Genomic DNA, 25,283 nt, shown 5'->3' with positions numbered 1-25,283 from the left:
CTTTTACACCAGATTTTGTGATGTTGAGTATGGTTGGGCAGGTTTTCATTGAAAAACAATAATATATCAAAGATACAAAGTCTGTCTGCAGTAACAGCTTGGTTCTCCTGGTTCTTGATCTTCATTCCATAGATAGTGTGCTGAATAACAAGGCTGTAGCATTTTGTAAATATGTGGATACCTGAAAGAATGTCAGAAAGGTCGATCTCATCTGACTGGACTCCTATGCTGCTGTTGAAGGCATTCTTACAGGAGGAACCACTGACCTCCAAGTCAAAGAGCACTGGGTCGAATGGAGAGCTGTACAGACCATACCTGTGGGCAAACAGCCAGTAAGACCAGAGGAGACACTTGTTTTAAGGAATATTGTCGCTACATATAATAGCAGGATGAATGGGTGTTACTTCAGCAGCAGCTCAGACTTGATGCTGCATCTACAAAGAACAACTCTGGTAACAGAATAAAACGCTGTGTGTAGAGGCTACAGCATGCTTGCTGCTCTTGACCTGAATAGTTGCAGAGATACCTGGTCTGCAGCAGTGCCTCCAGTGGAGTGAGTCGATCTTGCAACTGTCGAGAGATGGCAGTGAGCAGAGAGGCGCAAGCAGTGCTGCAGCCCGCCAGGTCCTCCTCCTTTACGTAGTTCAGCAACACAAAGTACCAGAACACTGAGCCTAGTAAGCAGGCAGGAGAGGTAGAGGTCACAAAATGAAAACTGTGGAGTCAGGAAAGAGAAACAAGGGAAAGATGCCGAATGTTGCTCTGTATTGTTGTTCAGTTACTTACCACCTGTTGCTGCTGCAGGCAAGTAAGGCATGTTGTCGAGCAGAGACTTCAAAAGACTCACACCAAAGCCCTGTTGACTTGGGTCACCTTTTCCATTGCTACAGCAAGACATAAAACAACATGTTTATTAGTATCTCCATATAGAGCTAAACACACAAGTTCTCAAGAAAGAACAACTACTTCATCAAATAGGCTTTTTCCACTATAGGAACTTAATGACCCATAACTTGTTACACATTTGTCTGTGTAAACTGTGGGCTGTGCAGAAAGTCCCAAAGGACACACTTGGCTCTGGAGAGAAAATCATCTGTTTGGGAGTTGGTCTGATGCCTGACTTGTGAACTATCGTAATGATCTATACTGTCCCCTTCCCTTGTACTGATACTGATGAAACTGATATTTAGAAGTCATCACTTACACTCGCCAAGAACTTTATGAGGAACACCTGTGCACCTGCTTATTAATAAAATTATCCAATCAACCAATCATGTGGTAGCAGTGCAATGCATAAAATGAATGTGCAGCTGGCAATTCATCGTTTCCAACATGTTGTTGAATCCATGCAACAAAGAACTGAGGCTGCTGTGAGAGCAAGGGGATTAACTACCCAGTGTGGTGTTCCTTATAAAGTGCTCAGTGAGTGTATAAGAAAAATTTCTCTCAGTGCCAGTTTATCCATGTCTCTTCCACAACTGAAGTGCACTTGCCAATGCAGTGCATAAAGTGGCACCATATGGTGTCACCTTTTCAGCAATGTAATGTATAATCAGAACAATTTGGTTTGCAAAACACAATGGAGAAAAAGCAGAATCTAGAACCCAGACTACTCAGATTCTTATAGGTTCAGGTTCAGCTCCAAGTTTACATGGTTGTAAAGTTCCTGTAATGGATAAGAGCTAAAACCTGAAAACGAAATATTTTACTTGCCTGATACAAAGTGCAAGAAAGCGAGCACATTTGTGTGCTATGCTCCGGCCAGCCTCAAAGAAACACACCCGCACAATATCCGTTAGACGTGTCCGGGTTTTTGCCAGCAGTCCCTCTTTTCCTTCTCGTAAGCTAAAAAGAAGTCACAAGATATATCGGTTGTCTTCGTAAAAAGTTAAAGTGGAAGTAATCTGCTGTGTCCTGCAGCTTTAGTCCTACCTGCAGGGTCCGTTGGAGAAAACCCCAGCCAGCCAGCACAAGATGTCCAAGATGAGGCTTTGGGCATGCTCAGTGGCCGGGCTGCCCTCTGTCCGCCGACACAGCGCATCCAAAAGTTTCTCATGAAAGTCTGGGAACTGCAGCATGGCACAGCGTTGAACCCTGAATAACAGCACAGCGTAGCAAACACAGTCAAGATTAAAGGTGATTAGAGACAACAGAACCTGATGTGCCATCCTTCAGCAGTGAACTGACCTTTCTTTGGGTATCGTCGTCTTTTTAAACCTTCTGATAGTGACTGAAACTTCCTGCAACAGGTCACAGCCTCGCAGGTTTTCTACTTTCTTTGAGGGTGCTGGTGTCTCTGTTTTCACTGCAGAAACCTTCTCCTACACACACAAACACACAGAGATCAAAAATAAACCAATGAATGAATGTAACAGTGTCTGGGTGATTTAACTGTCAGTTAGTGTAAAATGTCTTAGGGTAGGAGAAACCGTGACAGGAAAAAAACACAATAGCAACAGCAGTACTTAGTCAGAAAAGAGGGGCTGACATTTGGTCCCACTTCAGATATAATGCCAAGAGAAAAAGTGAGCATGTAGTAATTTATTGTCAGGAGGGAAGCCCTGCTGATGGGTGAGTGTTGGGAAGAATACTACAAACTTGAGGAAACACTTCAAGGCAGCACAACAGAATCTGAGGTTATGTAACAATGTTAAATAACACTTAACTTTTAAAGCTCTATTAAGCCAACTACTACAAGCAGCAGTGTGCCATTATATGTTAGCATCTCACAGCAATGGGACATTGCTACATTACTGCAGATGGAGGTTTAGCCTGACTGGCAGTAGCCTCAGTTGACTAACCTTTAGCTTCAGACAAGTTTTGTTATTACATCTTTCCAAACTTCACTGTTTTATGCTCTTTCATGTTGTTTTGCTTAAATTGACAACATCAGACCAGACTCCCTCTGTAAAAAGCTACGTGCTGAATTATACAACCTGTCAGTTGTACAGGTTGTATAATTGAAGCAAAAACTGTGAATTAGTACCTTTGAGGCCTGAGCCCGTTGCAGTAGAGTGGACAGTGAGTGTGCCTTGGTGCCCTGGGGCTTGGCACTGGGCATTCTGACCAAAGGCCGGGGGCTCTCCTCCATGCTCTTGTCACTCACTGCTTTAATGTGAACCAGGAAGGAGCGGTACTTCCCTCCAGCCATGCCTACAGTGGAGGGAGGAACAGGAAAACTGAGAAACACTGATGCACTCACTATCCAAGCACAAACCTTCACTGTCAGTTTGTGATCTGGGCATAATCATATAGTGACTTAACAAAAACATGAAGATATGACTGCTATTACTAACATTATTATTATTATTACCTTTGACTAGTTTGGGGCTGGTGAGGCTGAGCATGCCTGCATGGCCTGAGAGGTCCAGGCCACTGGCCAGCCACACTGGACCACACAAGATGTCCTCCTTGTGGTCCTCTAGGAACGGACACAGCATGGAGCCTATGATGAACATGAAAAATGGACCAGGAAATCTGAGACATCAATGCTAAATATTGTGTAATTTTGCAGGGCTGCACCTGACTGAGCATTTTATCAGTCGACTCATATTTGGGTGTTGAATACAATGATTTTACTTTTTGTGTAGGATGGGGTGTGGGGTAGGGAGACATGGAGAGTAGGCAGAGATAGCAGAAAGCTTTACCAGATTTGTCCCAGGAGAGTGAGGATCATTAATTAATACAAATCTATGTTAATGTTAGCAAGTTAAATCTACCACTCTCTCTCTTTTTCTCCCTCCCTCTCACCTTAACCAGGTATTACCACTGTCTCCACTTCCTGTGACTGCAACTTCATAACACTCCAGCAGCAACAATACTTTTTCCATAACAGCCTGCTATAATCTGTTAACAGCAGAACACTGCAAACATAAACTTGGCATCTTGTTCATAGCTCATTTATGAAATCTCAATGCACCACGGATTGTCTCTCCTGCTGGGCTGCTGACACCGTCAGCCTGTGTTGACTCGACACAACATCAGTAGTTTGTGCTTTAGATGAGCACATTCCTGCGACGGGCATGCATCTCTCAGCAGTAGAACTTACCTGACACTGGGCATAAGGGTATCTGATTGGCTAACAGAGTCTCTACCTCCATCACAGTTAGTTTTGTGGTTTGGTCATTTTAAGACAAGATTCGGTTATAAAGTTTATAGCCTGTCGCACTGTTGCTCCTGCAGTGTGTGTGTGTGTGTGTGTGTGTGTGTGTGCGTGGTGTGTGTGTGTGTGGTGTGTGTGTGTGTGTGTGTGAACCATGCAGCTAAAAAAAGTGTAACGACTCGTTGACTAACATTTTTGAGTCGGAATCAGGGACTTCCCAACCAATGCATCAAATAGAGTTTTACAGGACAGCCCTACAATTTTGAAGACAAGCTTGCAGTCTTTATCCGTTTCTAATTTAGTACACCTAATGAAAAAGTGGAGACTATAAATAAGAATGGACAATAATTAATTCAAGCATCAAGTCCAGCTGTCTTTGATAACTGGACCACCGATGCTGTACCTGATGTCTCCTCCACATCCATGAACTGAATGTCTTCTGTGAAGTCATGCAGTACAGACTGGCCATTCCTCTCCCCATTGGCATGGAGAACATTGGAGAGGGGGAAGGAGATCTGTCTGTCCACTGCCGTCTCTGTTAAAGACATGCGATGCAATATTCAGACACAGATAGTCTTGCTAATAACACCTCTACCTGGAAAGAGGAAAGTACTGCTATAGCCATTCAAGGCATCTTAATTCAGTTAAGCTGATACTGGAAAAACAAAAAGATCATCTTCCAAAACCAAGTGTGCAAAAAACATGATATCCCTGTTAAAACACTGCAGAGACACAGAGAACAATCATTACAGATTTATATGTGTGATTAAAATATTTCCTAAGCAATAGATGTGTTCTCACCGCTGACTTTGCCCAGCCCAGGTGCTTTGTTCTTCAATAAGGTGACCTGGATCTGAGGAATGTTGACGATGTTGGCATTCAGGACAAATTTGAAGTCCACATGACCCACCATGCAGGCTTTCGGCAGCACCAGCTCAAACACATGCTCGTCCCAACTGGAGCTACAAAGAGAACCCTGGTCACCAACTGCTTAGATGTTCAATTAAAGACTTTTTTAGTCTGTGGATGGAATATCAGAACCATGTCAATGGGCATTCTGAGTCTTGGTAATGTCAATGTTGGGATACAGTCATGTTCTAAGCTTTGGAGCTAGAGTTCCAATCATTTTGGAGCTTTGGGGATGTAAAGAGGAAGTTTTAGTAACTTACACCATGGGCTACAGCTGGAGCTGTTTTGTAGCCTCTTTCTATTCACATTCTGGCAAACGGGCAAAAGTATGTTTAATTATTAATGGATGTACAGATGACTATCACTGGATAACACTGATATGAAAGAGTTACGATAAGTAGTTAAAACCGTAATGAGTGTCAGACAAGTTCTGGAGTTGCAAAGAGTGTCTTTTTTTCCACTGATTTCTTAGTGGATTTACAGACATCCATTTGCATCGTATTTGCCTGGCCACCAAGGAACCCAGTGGGCTAACACTGCACTGCCTTGTATTGAGTTATGACTCTGAGAAGGAGAAGTTTTTTTTGGCAAATGGGTGCTGAAGTTTTTAAGTTGATGAGCTGTGTCTCACAGCCATAGCTGCGGCAATTGTTGCTAAGCGGGCCAAATAAGTGAGCCAAACCACTGTACAAACACAAATTTCCAGTTGTTTTCAGAACCTGTCCCTTTCACTCGCAATGTACATTTGCTTCACATCTTTCCCTCTGCACCGCTTCAGGAAGGCAGGCCTCACAATTTGAAAACCTCTGAAGCAAAGAATTGTGCAAGACTCATTATAGGACTCATTAAGTCTTTACATGTCTTTACAAATCCAATCGGCAATCATCCAAATATTTAGTAATTAGAGGTACCTATCACTCTGAAGCTTCCAGGTGCGGGTGTGCTGGGCTGCATCTCCATGGTGTTGCTGGTGAAGATGCTGTGGGTGGCGTCGCTGCTGCTGCTCTTGCTGCACCTCCACCCAACACGGCGGCACTGTGGCTGAGAAGCGGGGGGTCAATGTCTCAAAGCGCGTCAGCTCCACCAGTGACATCAGGCTCTCCGTGGTCAGTGGTTGGTCCACCAGGAGGTCCACTCCTACACAAAGGGCAGTTAGGGAGCAAGTGCAGAGCATCAGATTCAGCATTGGAACAGCATCCCAGAGAGGCCAAAGAACTGAACACTGTAATGTGTCTCATTTACCATCAGAACAGGTTGTGTCATATGCCAAACCCAATGCAAAGAATTAATGACTGAGTGTCTTGTGTCAGTTCTACCTGTAATCCCTGGGCTAGAAGGGTTGGAGGAAGGCTTGGCCCCCTCAAGCAGCAGTTCAGCCCCTTTAGAAAGGGGGCCATCAATAAACATGTCTCCATCATCTATATCGTCACATACACCTCCAATTTGAAGGAAATGAAGTTCTCCGCCTTTAGAAAAGAGCAGAAACAAAATGAGCACCCACAGATACAGATACTCTACCTCGAGGTGAGCTACATATGAATACAGAGAATCATAAAATCAACTAAAAAAAAAAAGTATGACATGCAGGGCTTGCTATTAAACTTTCCAATGGAAATACAGGATTTTTCAAAAGTGTAAGTCATTTTTTATATCTAAAATACCAAATCAAATTACAGTACCTGCTAAATGAATAAAAATAAGCATGTTTTTTTAAAGACAAATGTTTAACCATGAACATACAGCGTAGTTTATGTTTAGTCAGTCCCACATAGACCATCCTGCTGTCTGACATATGGGCTGAAACATCAAATGTGTGAAGCTAAAAATTGTCCCCAGCAAATGCAACAATTCCTCCTGTCAAAAATTGTCAGTGTCTAGCTCCTTCAGGGAATTACTGAGTTTATAAAAGATGAACCAATGGACTTGGGTGTCAGAGACAGGCTACAGAGGTCAGAAGGAACAAACACAGTTGGTTTTGGTCTTTTCATCAGATTCCTGATTTTTAAATTACAGAACACCAGCCTATTCTTTAAAAGATTTCTTAAAATAGAAAACACACTAGCATTCGTCAGTGAAAAGGCCTTGCTATTACTCAAAACATGAGAATCAAGTGAAAAAGAAAAATAATATATCCCTACAAATGCAGTAAAAAAAAACAAAAAAAAAAAAAAAAAAAAAAACATAGATAAAAAATACCAGGACAAGTTATAGCCAACGTGTCCATTCCAGCAGTCAAACAGGTCCAAGCAAACAGAACACTCACCTTTGGTGCAGGCACAAAGGCGATCGGTCCCAGAGCAATAGGTAACTGACACAAAGGGGTCTGTCTCCTCTGCTGACCCCTCCTTCTTAGGCGGCTCCACCTTGGCCAGGACCTCCAAGGTGGAGAGGTCCAGAATCATAATGTACCCAGCTCGTGTGGTCACCACCAGGTGGCCCAGGCCTGCCACCTCTAACCGCTTGCAGTCTTTGTGGCTGGAGGCAGAGGTGGAGGGACTAGTGACAGTAGCGCTGCTGCTTGTTGTGGCTGCACCACATGCAGTCCCAGTTCCAGAGCCAGCGGAACCTGCAAGGCCCATTCCAAACCCAGACGAGCCATTTTTTGGAGCAGAGGGGATAGTCTCCTCAGGAGCTTCTTCACTGTCATCCTCCCTGCTATCAAGCACATCTGGAGGAAGCAATATAAGAGAGGTGATTGCATCACAAGGGTCCCAGATCTGCTGCACCTTCACAGGCTCCTCATCTAAAGTGACAATACGGGTGGAGTAGTTCAACTTGTAGAGTGCAAGATAGCCCCCTCCACTCCCACCACTCGAGGACCTCTGCTGCTGCTGTTGCTGGTCTCCTGGGGGCAGGATGAGAGGTGTCTGAGGGGGGGACTCCCCTGGGTGGTGGCCTTCCACCCCATTGGCCACTGGGTGTAGGGGGTCTACTTTGCGCTGGCTGCAGAGGGCAGAGTGCAGGCGGTTGAGATTGTTGAGAGCCTCCACTTGGTTTGTAGCACTAAGAGATTCAGCTCCACAAGGCTGCAGGCCGACTAGAAGGTGCACACCATCCCAGCAAGGCGTGATTGAGTCCACATAAAGATTCTCATCTTCAAGCTGTTTGGGCAGCCTCAAGCACTGCACCAGTGCTCCAGGTCGAGGCGGAGCAGAGACAGTCGCTGCAGCCAGTGTGCTCCATTTGTCCACATGACCATCTAACCCTGCCAGATTAGTTGCTGCATCAGCAAACTGCTGAATGTACGTGATTGGAGGATCCTGAAGAAGAAGCTGCTCATGGGTGTCAAACTCCATCTCTATGATCTGTGGCACAGTGAAGCCCTCCTCGTGGAGCCCCTTGCTCATTAGGTTGTTCATTTGAGAAAAAACCTGCCCTGAGGACTTGTCATCCACCTCTCTGATACTGTACAACAGCAACACTGGTATAGTCCTGTGCACAGCCTGCAGAGAAGAGGGGCTTGGAGGCTGAGAGCCTGCTAGATTAGAGAAGCCCTGCTGCTGGGCTGCAGTCTGGGGGTTGCAGATCTCTATCTCCATGGGACCCTGGTCCTGTAGAGGGCCAGGGTGGAAGGGCTCAGGGCCCTGAGTCCTAAGGGGCCCATCTGTGGTCCTGCGTGTTGTAGATGAGGCTGTGGGTGGGGGTCCAGCCATTGGGGTGGTGGATGCTGAGCGATAGCTGAGCAGGCCTCCGGCGAGCAGGCAGGGAAAGGGAATGTTGTGGTGGTCAGGGATCTTGTCCTTTGCCCTGGCCTGGCTGTGGGCCTTGGCTTGGTTTAGTGATGGGTTAGCACCCAGCTCCTCCAGGTCCTTGACCGTGTCCTCCAGTACACTGGCTACCACCTCCCACTGGAGCTTCTCGGGCTGCTGGAGCACACTCAGCGCCGTCACTCCCAGGCTCACATCCATGCTCTCCCATTGAGAAGGCTGGCCTGAAACAGAAGAGAGAGAAGAGGTCTGAGATTTTTCTTTTCTACACTGTAACATAACAGCAGTGATGGAAGATGCTACTTCAAAAAGGACACATTCAGATATATTGATATTCACAGACATTATATTATAATATATATTGATAATTAACAACAAAGCTACCACCAGACCTTAAATTGAAATTCAAGTCATACCTGTTATTGACTCTGATCGGGAATGCTCATCACTGTCTGAATCCTCCAACTGGTCATCACTGGAAGAGAATATGTGGGTAAGAAAACATGACTAACATGATACAACATAAACTGAGAACCATGATTCACTCATTGACACACACAGGATTCTACAGTAAGAAGGACAGAGTGACTGTGCCACAGTATGTGCCCTCTCTCTTTCCAGTCATCCAGACAGTTTGTTGTTGTTATTTGATGAAAGATCAGATTCAGAGGCATGATCATGAAACTGAGGAATTATTTGGTAACTGTTTAAGGCTGCGGGGAACCAAAACAGCTATTAGTGGAGAAACCTGTTTATTTGGTGACATTTTCACCCTTAAAATTTCACGCACCTTAAAAAAGGATTCCAAATGCAAGTTTCAGTTATGAAACTGAAACAAAACAAACTCTGCTTGGTAAGAAGATTTGGAGCAGGATGCAATGTGTTGTCTCCATTGTTGGCATTTTGTAGAGATCAGAGGATGGAGATTTAATTCTGAATCAGCAGTGACACTGTTTGTTTCCTACACACCAACTTTTACTGCTACAGCAGTACCTTTGAGTGAACAGCCACCTTCTGCCTCATATACACAGAAGTACAGTAAGTGTCAGGCTGACACTGATCTTATCAAGAACTTCAGGAATCAGCTAGATGTCACTGACTCACATTAAAAAAAATTTTGGCTCTGCTCCATCTGTTTGCTGCTTTGAGGACATTCTGAAGCATTAAGCTACTGCTGATACTCATTGATGTGCAATAAATACATTTCAATATAAATGGAAGTGGTTGGGCTTCACTGTGAAACCAGATGTGCTCACTATGACATTCACAATTAGCTCCTGTCACCAAAGACTGATTCAGCATAGTTTTTCTACAACATCTCATGCTCTTTATGCTGGGAAGTGGTTTTCAAAACAACACTGCATTTTAATGCATTTTAATAAATCTCATCGACTGTCTAGATCAACATAATTAAATACACAATTTTAAAGTGAACAATCTCCACATATACTTAAATGGGTCACTAAACACCCCTTAAAAACCTAAATTTTGCTGACCTCCAGTGGTGGAACTTTTTACCTTCCTGCAGTGATGTACAGGTGTACCTGGACTATTGGGTGATGGGTGCAAAAGAGAACACTGTTGACTAGACCTGACCATAGCAAGGGTGAAACAGGCCTGAACCAGTGTAGGCTTCTTTTCAGCTTGGTTTTATGTTAAACTTTAAGAAGGTACAGTTACAGTCTTACTTTCCCTTACATCAGAATCAGTTCCATTTAATAACATTATATGAATTTGACATTTACAACAAAATGACCATTGCTGTTGGATACTGCCTACAGACACCAAAGTCCCTACTGTACACCATAGTTCATATAATGCCATAACAACCTCTGCCTACAGGATTCATTGTTGTGTTGCACCTTGGGGTTGATTGTATTATTTACATGCTCCTCCTGGTGTAAAATCGAGGTATACCACTTATAAACAAGGGGTGGAAGGTCAACTATATAGTCTGATATTCACCACATATTAGCAGTGTGTGTGTGCATGTGTGTTTTACCTGTCTCCCTCTAGTTTGGGCAGGTCAGAGCAGGAGGAGGACTCCTCTAGCCAGGCCAGAGTTGGTCTCCGAGACTCAGTCAGTGTCTGCTGGCTTTGCTCACCACCACACAGGATCAGCTGCCTCAGGATGGCAGGGTCATATGGGTTGATGTCAAACTTCAAGTGCACCTGTTCACACAATAATACACAATCAATTCTACTGTTTAATGTCAAACACCTTTATCTTTGTAGTGAAAAACAATACGGATAATACTATCCCAGGCATTTACAGTTGGATGATCTGACCTTCATCATTTTAGAGACATCCCAGATGCACATCTTGCCCCTCTTGGTAGCAGCAGCAAAGAACTGTGGGCAGCTGCCAAAGCCATAGCAGGCGATCTTGTCTGAACTGTCAGGGCTGTTGGGAAACTGGGCAGGGCTGGTCGCAAGTGTCACTGACAGCGGGACGTTTTGTGTGTGCTCACCCTTTACAAATGGACAATTGGGAGAATGTCGCTCATGTTCCGACCTGGGGTTAGTGGAGAAATGTTGGGCATTAGAGATGTGTGTGGAATGAGACACACTGAAGTAACAGGCTGCTGCTCAGTATTTCCTAACTTTAGCTGCTAAATGAATGTATAATTAATGATCTCCACTCACCACGGCTCATCTGTGGGTTCCCAACAGACCAGACACACACTGCAGGTGAAACACATGGCTCTGTCATCCCCTGTTGAGGCAGGCTGTGGAAATATGGGGTTATTAATAGAGCTTAAAAACACACTTTTTTTGCACAATTTATTGTGTTGTAGATTTAATTTTAAATGACCAGGAACTCAACAGTCACTCTAAAAGAGCTTTAGATGTATTCTGCAGAGATGGGAGAACCTGCGGGAAAGATGACCATCCCAGCAACACTGCATCAATCGGGCTTTATGGTAGAATAGCTAGATGGAAGCAGTTCTTCTGATAGCCCACTTGGAGGTTGCCAAATGGCATTTAAAGAACTCAAGAGAAAAAGAAAAAAGATCCTCCCGTCTGATGAGACAAAGACTGCAGCCTTTGGGCAGACTTCTAAAATAGATCTGTCTGGTTAAACACCAGGCACTACTCATCATGTAGCGAATACCATCCCTGTGGTGAAGCCTGGTGGTGGTCCTGTCTTCTCAGCCAGTCTCAGGAGACAGGTCAGAACTTAATGAAGGATGAATGCAGCCAAATACCTTAAAGAAAACCTGCTCTTTGGTGCACATGACCTGAGACTGGGGCAACAGTTCACCTTTCAGCATGACAATGTCCTGAAGCATACAGCCAAGATAACACTGGAGTGTCCTCAGGATAAGTCTCTGACTATCTTTGAGTGGCCCAGCTGAAGTCTATAAAACATCTGTGGAGAGAGCTGAAGATGGCAGACCACAGATGCTTCCCATCCAATCTGACAGAGCTTGAGTGGATCTGTCAGGAAGAATGGGATAAACTGCCCAAATCCAGGAATGCAAAGCTTGTAGAGACGAGAAGCTGTAAATGCTGCTAAAAGAGCTTCTACAAAGTAATGAAAGAAGGGTCATCCATCCATTGAGTTAGCATGTACAGGTGGGTCAGTCTGGTCCCACAGGTTAATGTTACCTTTTTCAAGTAACACTTGCAGTTGTGCAGAGTGAGTGACCATACATATTCAGATAAACTTGCATTTTCCTCACCCATTGCTTAAAAAAAAAAAAACAAGACAACAAAACTCGCTCGCTAGTGTTAACTAACGTGTGGGGACACTTTTACCCTCCAGCTAATCTCCACCCACAAATAAACGTCATAATGTTTACAGTAAACAGTAAACGGTTCTATTGGCTTTTGATTGTCTGTAACTTGTCCCTAATAATCTGCTGAAACACAGCAACACTTGTTGCTGCCATTCCACATGTTGCTAATGTTACTGTGTCTGGCTTCCTTCGTCTTTTTCCCTTTGCATTGTCAGACTACTATTATGCTGCATTCGTGAGCACAGGCACTATCCATCACATTTATGGTATCTACAGTACTGTAGAAAAACAAGCACCTACAGCTTTTTGGAAGTTGCCATCAACTTGGCAGCAATGTATCTGTTTTTGTGACATCCCTGTTCCCCACAGTCCTTTTTTTAATCTGGAGAATCTTAAGTTTGTACAGTAAGCTCAAAACCACAGAAAACTTAACCAGCACTGACATATCATTGTGCATGATAATGGTTGCTGCTAATGGCAACATTACTCTTACTTTTCATTTGCACAGTCCACTGATGATCACGACAACTTACTACTGCTTTAGCTTGTTGGCATGACACCAAAGAACATGGGTTTGAACATGGGTTATCTCCATTGTTACATTCTGTTAGATACAGCCATGTTTCTTCCTGAGACTGAATAAACTTAGAGTGATCTGAAACACCAACATGCTCTACTGTGCAGGCAAACAGCCCTTAGACTGCATGCGAATAGTGCAAATGTATATGTGAGAAAATGGAGCTGTAAACTGAGTATATGCCTACAGACTAATGTTCTCCTCTGAGCTGATAAGAAAACCTACCTGGTGGTAAAAACCTGCTTGAGCCATTGGATCAGGCTGAGCCCACCTGTATCCAGCATGTGGCCACGATGTAAATGTCTCCCTCCTGTTGGCCTCACTGTACATCAAGGATCTGCAGAGAACAACACATTTTAGAAACCTGCCTGTTTCCTGTACGCTGGTGAAGAATGTGTCACAGGTAGTGGACTACCTGGTGAACCCTTTATCACATTACACAGACATGTACCATTCAAGAAGCACAATCCATGAGAAAATTCTGAAGGAAACACTAGATGTTCAAACTAATTAATTAATCATTGCTATCAATTCTCTAAAATTAATCATTTGTGCATGCAAATGACTTATCTATTATCATACATAGGAATCAATCATAATGGTTAAATGATATTTCAGACATAGTTGAGTGATTTAATAGGCTAGCAGGATTTCAAAGATTACAACAGTTTAACAGGCAAGTATGTTAAATCCACACTGAAACCACAGTTAAATCCACATGGCTCATTTAGATTAGACTCTCTATGGTCTGACAACTTTCACTGTTTATTTTGTATTGCACTAATGTCAGTTACACAGTGACAAAAGTGGTTACACATCTTTTAGTAATCTGAGCAAACTACACAGTACTTTGAGACGACAACCTGAGGGTGTGGGGGGGTAGCTGCCTACTTTAACAGTGGAAGAGGTAAGAATGGCAAGATTCAATAACAAGAGGTCTTAAATACTGAGAAACAAACACTCAACATTGCCAACACAAAACTGATTACCTCAACCATGGTCTCAAAGGTAAATCTTAATAGCACATTTTCATGGTGGCACACTGATGCTTAGAAATGCTGCATAAAGAAACTTTAACCCACAAACATGGACCTTGTTTTGTTTAACTGTTCAAAGTGGGGAAAAAAAAGTTTTGTGTCTCTGCTTGCTCACCTATCTACAGAGCGCCCAGGGCCCACCCCAAGCTCAGGCCTGGCACTTGACAAGAGGTAGGAGAGCCTGTCCATGATGGATGAGGCCACAGACAAGGCAGCTACGTTCTGGTTGATTTTCTTCAGCTCACTGACAATGGCGCTGGCCACCAGCTTCAGCACATGGTGGGGAAGATGGAAGGTCACTGTTGCCCACTGAAGAAAGTAGATCAGAGAGACACACGACCATACATCAACTTATACATTTTCTGAAGCAGACACTGGTTCAGTGCATGATGTAAAATTTGTCTTGTCATTACTTAACAACACAACTGCAAGAAGGAACCATTTCAACCAGTTCAAAAGTCTCCTTGATGATACATTCACACATGGGAACGAAGACAATTATTTACTGACTGTCAAGAAGACAGCCCTTTCTTCTCCAACTAAATATGGTTACATATCAGCGGTGATAACCACCCATATGGCATTCATTATTGCGTAAGTATCTGCAGTCATAACACAAAAAGAAAATAGAGCTAGAGGCCAGCTGATAAATTATGCAGGCTGCCTAAATCTGCTAAAATTTAAGGTGGTTTTTGCTTTCAACACACTGTACTTTGGTTTCTTCTCATCCTTTCCCAATAACTGGAACCGTGACTCAATGAGAAGAATCAAAATTAGACTCAGAATTCATCAAATAATGAACCACTATTTGTACTTAAGTCTGTTGACATGAGGTTTTTGTCTGCTCCACTTTTTTGTCCAGTGTCCTAATACTTGAACCATAATACTCATAAACAAGGAAACTACACCACAACAGAGAGTCTTCCAGCACTGACTCCTCATCCGTGTTCACCATACTCACTGTGTGAGCTGAGCCAATCTGACTGGTCATTTTGGTCAACTACTGAGACACTGTCATAGCTTTCACGTTTGAACTCTTAAAAACTGTAATCAGTAATGTTAATACTGTCAGTTTTCAACACTGCAAGCTGTGATAATAATAATAATAATAAATTTTATTTATAAGTGCCTTTCTGAACACTCAAGGATGATTACTGTACAATATACAATAATCAATAAAACTGTACAATATACAATAATCAATAAAACATCAATGGATATTATAGCTGTGATCACATTTCTCTGTATTTCACACTGTAGCTCTTTGTCACATTTTTCAGTGATAGTAGTCATTTTGGGTTATCCATATTTCTTTGTGTTTTTATTAGCAAACAATATTAATCAATCTGAAATTATCTGGTTCATATAGCATAATGAACAGACACAAGTCAAATACCAAACTGAACATCCCGTACCAAACAGAATACATGCACTGTCTGATACAACCTTTGCACACTTTGGACAACTATCAGTGATGTGTGATGTGAAATTGTCAGGCAGCAGCTACATAGTGAGAATATTTCCTCCATCCACTGGCCCTTGCTTATATACCACAGCTCTGAGAGAGGTCAGTAGGAAAGGTACAAATGAAATCCATCAACCAGCACACAAGGTGACTGTTGGGGTGGCTGTGACAGCACCAGTGAAAAGATCCTGGACAGTGGGACAGTTACCAGTAGTAGCCTAGCTTGGCCCTGCCCTGAAATACTACCAGCATACCAGCAGGAATGAGATATAAGAAAGGTTAAATGAACAGCTGATATTGCTTGTGGTTGTGGTCTAAAGTTGCAATTTCAGCTAAATGCTGAAAGAAAAAGGCTAGATGGAATGTGAGAGTCAGAGTGAGAGTGTACTGCCTGGCTGATTGGCTGGCCTTTCCCAACAACCAGTGGAGCGCTTACATCAGCTGCACAGGCCCAGGACTACACTGACACATTGTATACACACAGTAGGTCATGTTAAAATGGGCTGAGCATGGATTGTACTATGTGAACATGACAATTTGATGTATCCTGTTGATTTGAATTGGTCAATGCATAAATAACTCCTAATCATCAGGAAAATATCAGGAAAAAATATTGATATATTCAAGTTGTTACTGCTTCAGAAAATTGTTACTTGTGCACTTACAGTGAGTTCATTGGACGCCAATACAATACTCAGTGTTAGAGGTTAAAAAAAAAAAGTGCAGGAAATATTTGGAAACTTGCCAGGGAAAAGACAGATATTGAGTTTTTGTGCTTTTTGTCTTTCCTGCCACTGTTTTTATTCTTTTTATTCCATCATTTTTTATGTATGCTGATGATTTTAGATTTCCTTTATGCCCTTGACTACTGATTGTTGCCATTAATTGACATCAGTGTATTCTTGTAACTTGTGTGCTTATGTCTGCCTGCTAACAAAATGTAAGTTGAAGTTAACAATACCACTTACAAGGGGTGGGGTGGATTCTTAAATGCATTGCATTGCGTATGTGGACAATTCTCAATCAGTTCACAGATGTCAAAAATCGATTTTTGAAGTGTGACGCGTTTTTGTTGTCCGCTCTGATACTCTCAGCTCCGGCGGTGAGTTCTGTCTGCTGAGAGCTGCATGCCTATCACAGGAACACACAGCGAAGCGGAAACTACCGGTTTAAAACAAGTTAAAACAGGCTGATAGTGGCAGCACTCCAGCAGGAGAAGCACTCCACCATGCAACAGGATTTCTTAATTGAACTATGAACGATACGTCATGCCTACAGTGTTTCTACTGTATACATTTTATAGCTGGCAGCCCACTGCTGGAAAATTATTGTCGTCAATGAAGTGGAGACAGTGGTGATACCCGGCTGAGGTGAGAGGGAGAGAGAAAGAAGAGAAAAGGAGAGAGAAAGGTAGATTTAACTAATGCTAAGTTAGATTTGTGATGACTCTCATGACACAAATCCCAAATCCATTAAAGTTGTTATTGGCCGTGTCTGTCTCTACCAGGCTTTTGCGCTGTGTTGCACACTTCGGAGCCAAGATACAATGTCCCATCTCGAGGATATTTTACTGACACTGCGATCCTGTAGTCACACAGTGAGAAAAGAAAAAGTCCTGTATTGAAAAAAAAGATGCATCAAGATGCATCGATAATCACAGCTCTCTGAATTGTAATCAAATCGAATCATGAGGTGCCTAGAGATTCTCACCTCTACCACTTACCACAATAGTTTTGCCATAATAATAAGCATTGAGGGAGAAGAAAAAAAAAACAAAGGCACAGTTATGATGAATGACTGACATATTTGGTATGATCCCGCAGTGAAGCAGCTTTTTTTGTTTTCCCTGAAAGGTTCCTCTCATGTGACACTCTACATGCTGAAACACTGGCAGTGACTTTCAGGTGTCACTAATCAATGACAAAATTAACAATCCCTGATATGTCACTACCACACAGCTGATATGAGAACAAACGGTAGGTCTCTGCTCATACAGTTCGTAATGACAAAATCAAAGCCTTTTGTAAGGCTGTCAGACTAACCTTGGCCACTTTGTGATTGGCTGCTGTCTCATGTGAGGTATTCTTCAGGCCTTCTTTGAGCTGGGTGATAAAGAGTTCATAGCCCTCTGTGTTAGACACATCAATCTTTTCCTGACAGGCTGACAGCATCTGCTGGGCCTGAAAACAGAAGAGACACAAACACAGACATATATATTCATTTCAAGATGCAGATAAATGCAACATTTTGATTAAGTGCTTTGGTGATCACCATTTTGTGGGGTTTTGTGTAGACTGTGCAGTGGCAATAAAGAGTGGTGCTGTGCATGACTGATATGCATACAGAGACTTGTGCAGTTTGGGAGAGCTACAATTTACAGGTATCCTCTAAACACCTCGTGTGCAGACTATCAGTAAACGCTACAATTTACTGATGTCCTCTAAATGCCTCACACGGGGGCTAATGATAGATGATACAGGCTACAGGTAGGAGCTAACTAAGCAGCTGCACACAGAGAAGCCTCTGGTTTATACTCAGTTACTGCAATACACATATTTCAGACAGGTGTGTGGTCAAAATTAGTTAGTTTAAAAAGAATGAAATGAGGCATTCTAATTTAAGAGCTTATGTATAGGAAATGCTGTCCCTAAATGTCAGTGTCAAGCAAGGCAAAGGTTTAAAGGATTTGAAGTCATGCGTGTTGTGGCTTGGTTGTTTTATTGTTCAGCTTTGTTGCATTGCTGCTGAATCACACATTGGTACAACCATCATAACCATATTAAAGGTTCCATGGGCTGTTCAGCCATTTGATACATGATAATGTGACTTAAGTCACACATCACGGTCAGAAAATGATGATGAAGTCAAAAAGGACTCACCTAACTGGAGAAACATTATAGGAGGTGTAGGTTTATAACCACTTGCCTTTATTGGTGAATACATGGTGGTAAGAACCTGACCTATGTAGCAGTGTGGTTTGTGGCTGAACAGAACAGTGGATGGCACTGAACACTAGGTAAGGACAAGTATCTAACCTGGGTGTGGACAAATTTGTATCCATGTCCATGTATTTATTCATCTGTATTATATGGACACTGGACACAAGCAATAACAATAGCTAGATCAAGCACCCACAAACAAAAAGACAAGTCCCTGACACACACATAACTGGTATCAAATCAGTGCTCAGCATCTGCCACAATCCTAGGTCTAGGTTTTGTATCAGGAGAGAAGTAGGATTTATGCATTTCCATCTAACATGAAAACATACCTAATACCATATCTAATATCAATTTGGTTTGGGTATGTCAGCCTAGTTTGTACAGCAATCCTTACATGAGCAGCTGCAAGTGATGTAACCACAAAACATGCAGTTCTTTCTATTATTCTACTGAATATTGATGTGTGTGTTTTGTTTTTTGTTTCATGTTGTGTCAACATCATGTTTCCTGTAAACAAGCATTTGTTCACATTCACTGTTTCCTTAATATACTTATTGTGAGCTTATCAAACATGTTGAATGCATTTTCTTCCTCATAAAATGCCAATGCTTCAAAGTGTTTTAAAACTGCACTGTTTAGATCAATGTTTGCTGGCTCAATGTTTGTTGACACAATCCTGCATTTCTTGGTGTGTTACAGAACAAAAACCATCCTATGATTCGTCTCTTACTGTGCACTCCTTAAAACACTTCTCTGCCATCGGGAGGATATTTGTTTAGTCCTCAACATGACCCTCCATGCTACATATAGTTATATTATAATCATATACCTTATATTATACTTCTATATTTATATTATAGTTATATACAGATGCCGGAGGGCTAGCCTCCTGGCCAATAAAGCCACCATTGACAGAAAGAACCTGTAAAAAACACTGATGATTTGGTCTGACTTTCCCTTGACTTTCTAAACTGAGGAAAAGGGAGAGGGGTGGGAGTGGCACTCGGTAGAGGCCTTCCTCTTGAGCTCTCTTTGCTGAATGGGACCTGAACTGAGAACCTTCAGGCAGCTCTCCTGGTAGACCCCTCTGCCTCACTTCATACTGCTGCTCTGTATTATTATCATCATTATTATAAACTAATGATAAAGATGCTGGTAGAATGGCACAGGTGATCGTGGTAATAATGATAACAATGTTCCTATTAGGGCTTCAGAAATAAATACTACTGGGTTTTAGAATGCAATTCTGCACCGTTTCCAAGCTACATACAAGACACATGAAAGACAACCCACAAGTCAGCATCAACAAAAAGCCAATTGGATTTTCCAAGACCTATGGACATATGCACATTTCACATGTTTTCACTGGAAATGTTGTTTTAGTACAGTATTTCCAGCTTTTGTTGAGAGACAATGTGCAGTTAATTTCATTTGGTGCTTCTAGATGACTCCACACACACACACACACACACACGCACGCATACTGTGTGTAGAAAAATATGTAGAAAAGCTGACCAGTATTTGGATGATTGTCAACTTGAACACAGAATTCAACAATCAGAGGACTTTTCTCCACCACGAGCCACTGTGACAAAAAACTGTCGTCCACCGACTGTGGATGAGTGTGAGAAAGGCCAGTGTGATTCTAAAGTAATCTGAGGGAGTATATACTCCCTCAGTGCTCACCTGCTGAATTATTGTTGTCAAAGGTTTTACTTTGGCTTTCATCTGTCAGAGGGCTTATACTCTGTGGAACAATGGGCTTAGAGTAAACACATCTATCCAGGCCAAACACAACAACTGGTGTCACATATCAGGTGACAGTAACCACCTCCGTGAGGTGCTTCCTGGTGTTGCTGTGAACAGCAGAAGATGGCCACGGTTAAGTCGTCTCTTACCTCTGTGACCGGCAGCTCCAGCTGAACCATATCCTCAGGCTTGGCCACTGGAGGCTGGAGGGCTGTGTCCAGGAGCAGGATGCCATTCAGGTCCTTCCTGCATCCCACTGCATAGTCGTCCACAAAAAGCACCTTGTCCACTGCGGGAAAGTACTGACACCTGACACGACCGCCAGGTTTAGCTGGAATAGAGACAGAGGACAACACAGCACACAGTGTCAGGAAGTTTGAAGGAGAAAGGCAAGAAGATAAGGTCCAAAAATACTGCCTGAAAAACACCATGTCAGTTACATCTGTCTTTGGTGAAGCCTCATTTTGAGAAGATAATACAAGGAATGTTTGGTCTGCCATCTTGTGCCAAGCAAATCAAAGCCAAACATTTATTCTGATTAACAAGTCACCTTTTACACTGAGCGCATCAGCTGCTCTACTGTCTGTAAATGGATAAAGTATTTATGAAACTCCACAGGTTTTCTTAAAAAATCATCTCATGATCAATACAAACTAATTCTATCAGCACTTTTTTTATCCTTTCCTGCACTGCCCTAAGGCTTTACATTACTGTCAGTAGTGTTTAGTGGCCATAAATTTAAACCCTTTTATATTTGCACACATTAAGCTTAACCTTCCATTTAATTTCCCTGACTATACTCACTGAGCCATCTCCCACTGACTTCTCCACTAGCTTGAAAAGGTGATGATTGACAGGTGGGTCCTAACACAGACAATAATACACAAACTACTGTTTGAAAGCTTGACATAAAATTAAATCAGGTGTTATCATGCTTCACTATGAATACTGAACAATGAAAAGAACATCTTCAAGTTGTAAAAGTATATCATCTCTTATTAGTGTTTTAATGAAACAGGAGTAATAACACTAATTTTAACTGCAGTGACCAATTCAGGGTCCTCAGAGAAGATAACTACAACTTCCCCCTCATTGATGAACAGACGACATAATCTGTTATTTAATTTTTAACCTTGCCCACACATACAAATGATTTTTATCAATCTTTAGTAATCCAGATGCCACAATAAAAACAATGACGTGTCACTTAGCCCACATCATGTGTTGTCTTGCCGTACGGTCTGTGGATAAAGGTGACTGTGGCTTCTTCATGACCACATAAAGATCATTCCTTAAGATCAACAAAAACAAATGTACCCAGTAAAGAACATAGCTGAACCAGAACATAGCTGGCAAAAATTTAAAACCAACCTGAAGAGCCCTTTGATGAGAAATGTACTGCATGTCAACACTCTGTGTAAAATGAGTAAAATATGTAAGTATGAAAATAACTGAAATCTTATGACTAGGCTTGAGTTAACAGATGACAGGGGAAACAAACTGGAATTAAGATGGTTTACATTTTGAAGTTTATCATGGGTAGACGGGGACCTTCAGAACTGTACCTGTTTAAATGTTTTTAAAGTTTTTGTTTGTTTGCTTTTTGCATTTTTCACCAGTAATTTGAGTTCATGATTTGAGGAAGCAGACTGCAGACTTTCCCAAAATCCGATTTGGAAGCAACATCAAAAATTAGGAATGAATTTGTTTTAAAATCTTTCGCCAATAAATGGTATATTTTTTCTAGATTAGTGTCACTACAACTTGTGCTAATCACCATCAGTGATTCACAGACACTTAATGTGGAGTATAGAGTATGTTTAGGAATGAATCATTGGTCTCAAACGTCTGCATCTGCACCAGGCATCACAATTACAGTACAACTGCTCAAGTCCACTTTGATGGATCAGTTTTTCCAGTTTGACAGAGACTTTTTCATATAGAGTTGTCTTCTCTTCACTAGATCTGACAGCAGACCACTCAAATTATCATCAGGGCCATAGTCAGGACTTTGAAAATACTGATTTCATGACTCCAGCTACCCCTCTACACTCCCCACCCCAGTGCAAATAATTCTGACCAATTTTCCTTTATCAATTAGGGGATTTCCTGTTTTTTTCTACCATGGTCAGTCTTCTCTTACAGTTATCTGTCAGTGTGCCAATCATTGGGAGTAGCATGGATGCTAATAAAAACTTGGACAACCTTTAAAAAGTCAAAAGATGCAACTGTCAGTAATAGAAGGCAAACTGCTGGTTTAAATGAAGTTCTGGATTTAAAACCAGATCTCCTCTGTTCTCTATACCTGCAGGTAACTTATATAGGGAGAGTAGAGGCACAATCCCTCCCTGCTGCCAGGATTGGATAAGAGATAGAATTTCAGCTATGTTTTTTGGCATACAAGATTTGTTTTCACATTATGTTTTAACTGTGTATTCTGAATTTTGTGTATATTTTTTCCTGTTATGATGATATTGGTGTATCCTTAACTATGATGCAGATTACAATAAATTCAATGCTGTCTTTGATACATATATCTTATTATGTATTATATATGTATAGTAATATATACATTTTATATTTTATTAATAACTTAGAAATGGAAATGTGTGTGATGTGATTTTCAACTGTCCACAGGCTATTGAGAGCCACCAGAATCTTTTAAAGTAGACATTTGTTGCAGAATAATTTATTATTGAGTGAGCCTGAGGAAGCCATGATGCAGAACACCTAGCTTGAAGATGTAATCATGTATGACTATTAAGAAATGAAGATGATCTAAACATCCCCTGTGTGTGCAGGGAATTTCTACTGAATGAATCTTTCTGCAATTTTCCTGTTCTAGCTAAGCAACCAAGCAGATGAATGAGCATACAACTGTGTACAGGGTTGTAATCTGATGATTCAGTATGGAATTGTCATTGCATTCCAGATGCTGGTTCAAAGACAATGTGATGGACTGAGGTCTGTGCTAGAGGAGTTATCCTTATGTTGTTATAATATATGTGAGAGCCAAATCAGTCTGTATCTAAAGATCAGTAACCAGTCCTTGGCAAAATTCACCGGAGCACAGAATACAACAAAGTGATGAAAGCAACAGATTATTTCTAGCTTTTATAGAGGAACAAATGCTAATTAATACTGCTGTAATAACAAATTGCTGTTTTTTTTCTCTGATGTAATAATATTCAATTCCCCTTGCCACACAATTGAGTGTTGTTTGACTGAGCGGAGAACTGTTTTAACAAAATTATTTAACATATTAGTTTCTTTGTATCTAGACCCTGGTTCTTAAAGGAGCTGAAGCACTCACACCAATCTAACAGCAAACTGTCACAGCTTTCCATCTGTTGGGTTATTTTGGATCATGAACTTGGTAGGCACTGAACAAATGCAGTGAGATATTAACATGCCATGAGGGCTTTGACCACACTGATATTTTTTCACAGGAAAAAAAGTATACCATGTAAATTCAACAAAGAAATTAACTAGAAAACATTCAACCATCCAAATATATTTTCAGACCTTTTCCATATCTCTCTTTTGTTTTTCTTCCCTCTAATGATACAGGAGAGTACAGAGAGCAAAGTACCACTGTTCGCCACCATTTTTCCCAACACAAGCTTTGAAAATGAACTGAAATTACAGTAAACTGAAAGTATACTAAAGACACAGACTAGCAGTGAAACTATAAGTCTATTTGTTCAATTCTTCATTTTGTTTTCCAGAGGTGTAGTGTCATGTACACTACGAACATACACAACCTCCATGGGATCAATATTACTTTTATATCAGCTATTTACAGCATGAAGTTGCCTCTAAAAACATGACAGACCAAATAGATGGTGATGGTGGTTGTAAGACTTACAGTATTCCATCAACAAGTAGTGTCTATCTCCTTAAAGTCTCATTTCCCAAAAGATGCTTTATCCTAAGGACATCAGATACAATCCTTAATGGGCTGAAGCATATCAAGCACAATGGCCAGTACAAACTAACAGAGTTCTGAAATCAGTAAAACAGTATTTAGGTAAGTGACTGCATGTGTAGTAATACTGTTTACAGTCAACAGCCACACTAACAAAAACTAGAGTAGTGAAAGCTCTTCCAGAAACCCTGTCATCCACCAGCAGATTAACGTCATTTCAGATGTAAACAAATCGTGCAGTACTAACAGGCTACTGTCTATAGGCCACCCAACTTATTTCTCTTTCACAATTTTCCAAAACACTGTGACACATACTGCGATGTGTGACCAAAGCGGACAACGATCAATGCTGCAGTTACCAGGAGAGTGTGGAGCACAGCTTGAGAATCTAACTCTTTCGGAAACTTTGTAATGTCCTGTTTGGACACTGTGACAGGGAATTGTGTGTAGACATGCATCTCCAGCAATACACGTAATAAGCTGATTATCTGACTGAATTATCCATATTTGTCCAGAAAGCAAGCAAGGCCCCAGAACACCAACTCTACAACATCCAGTCAATTTACTTTGAGCATCACACCAATGTCTCCCAATGATTGACGGTGCGCACGACAGTCTGTAAAATTAAGCAGCTAGACACCCACTAGCTAGCTTTGTGGCTACTGCAGCAACTCACATTGACACAGTGTACTGCCTTACACAAAGTAATAGTAGGTGCACTACTTCAGGTGTTCAATATATGAACTGCACTTTTAACGACGTAACGTTATCGTGACTGACCACTAGAATAACAGAAACTGACAAGGAAGGTTGCCCGGCTAACTAGCACTGTGCTAAGTTAACTAGCTAGCTATTAGCTTACACAGTAAATATGTCATGTTGTGTGGTAACAGTTGCAAACACTGGCATTCAAGAAGCTCTGATTTTAATTTGATCACATAGAAATCAACATCCGAAGATTGTGTTTTTGCAGAAACAGGACAAGCAAACTAACCGAGTTCGGTTTGCCAAATAATCTAACTAGCGTTAGGCCCCAATATAACTGCTAGGAACAGCTAACGTTAGCTGAGGTTACAACTCAGCCTCTGTCGTGTTTGGTGTCTGTTGACAGTCAGTGGCTGGTT

The 25,283-nt window shown here is 41.7% G+C and overlaps 1 protein-coding gene across 1 annotated transcript in view; it reads right to left on the bottom strand.

Moving 5' to 3' along the window:
• Nucleotides 1–25,283, bottom strand: part of birc6 (baculoviral IAP repeat containing 6) — a 110,810-nt gene that overhangs the window by 85,023 nt on the left and 504 nt on the right. The window contains 21 exon segments of the mRNA XM_018678888.2: nt 182–315; nt 527–674; nt 787–884; nt 1,714–1,845; nt 1,933–2,094; nt 2,188–2,321; nt 2,987–3,153; nt 3,314–3,445; nt 4,506–4,637; nt 4,904–5,064; nt 5,923–6,148; nt 6,328–6,477; nt 7,275–8,942; nt 9,135–9,193; nt 10,721–10,890; nt 11,008–11,233; nt 11,365–11,447; nt 13,264–13,375; nt 14,191–14,384; nt 17,583–17,720; nt 20,381–20,562. Coding sequence (XP_018534404.1) covers nt 182–315; nt 527–674; nt 787–884; nt 1,714–1,845; nt 1,933–2,094; nt 2,188–2,321; nt 2,987–3,153; nt 3,314–3,445; nt 4,506–4,637; nt 4,904–5,064; nt 5,923–6,148; nt 6,328–6,477; nt 7,275–8,942; nt 9,135–9,193; nt 10,721–10,890; nt 11,008–11,233; nt 11,365–11,447; nt 13,264–13,375; nt 14,191–14,384; nt 17,583–17,720; nt 20,381–20,562 — 4,608 coding nt within the window.

The sequence above is a fragment of the Lates calcarifer genome, linkage group LG16_LG22 (assembly GCF_001640805.2).
Source record: "Lates calcarifer isolate ASB-BC8 linkage group LG16_LG22, TLL_Latcal_v3, whole genome shotgun sequence".
NCBI lineage: Eukaryota > Metazoa > Chordata > Actinopteri > Centropomidae > Lates > Lates calcarifer.
This window is presented reverse-complemented; position numbering and strand designations above follow the sequence as displayed.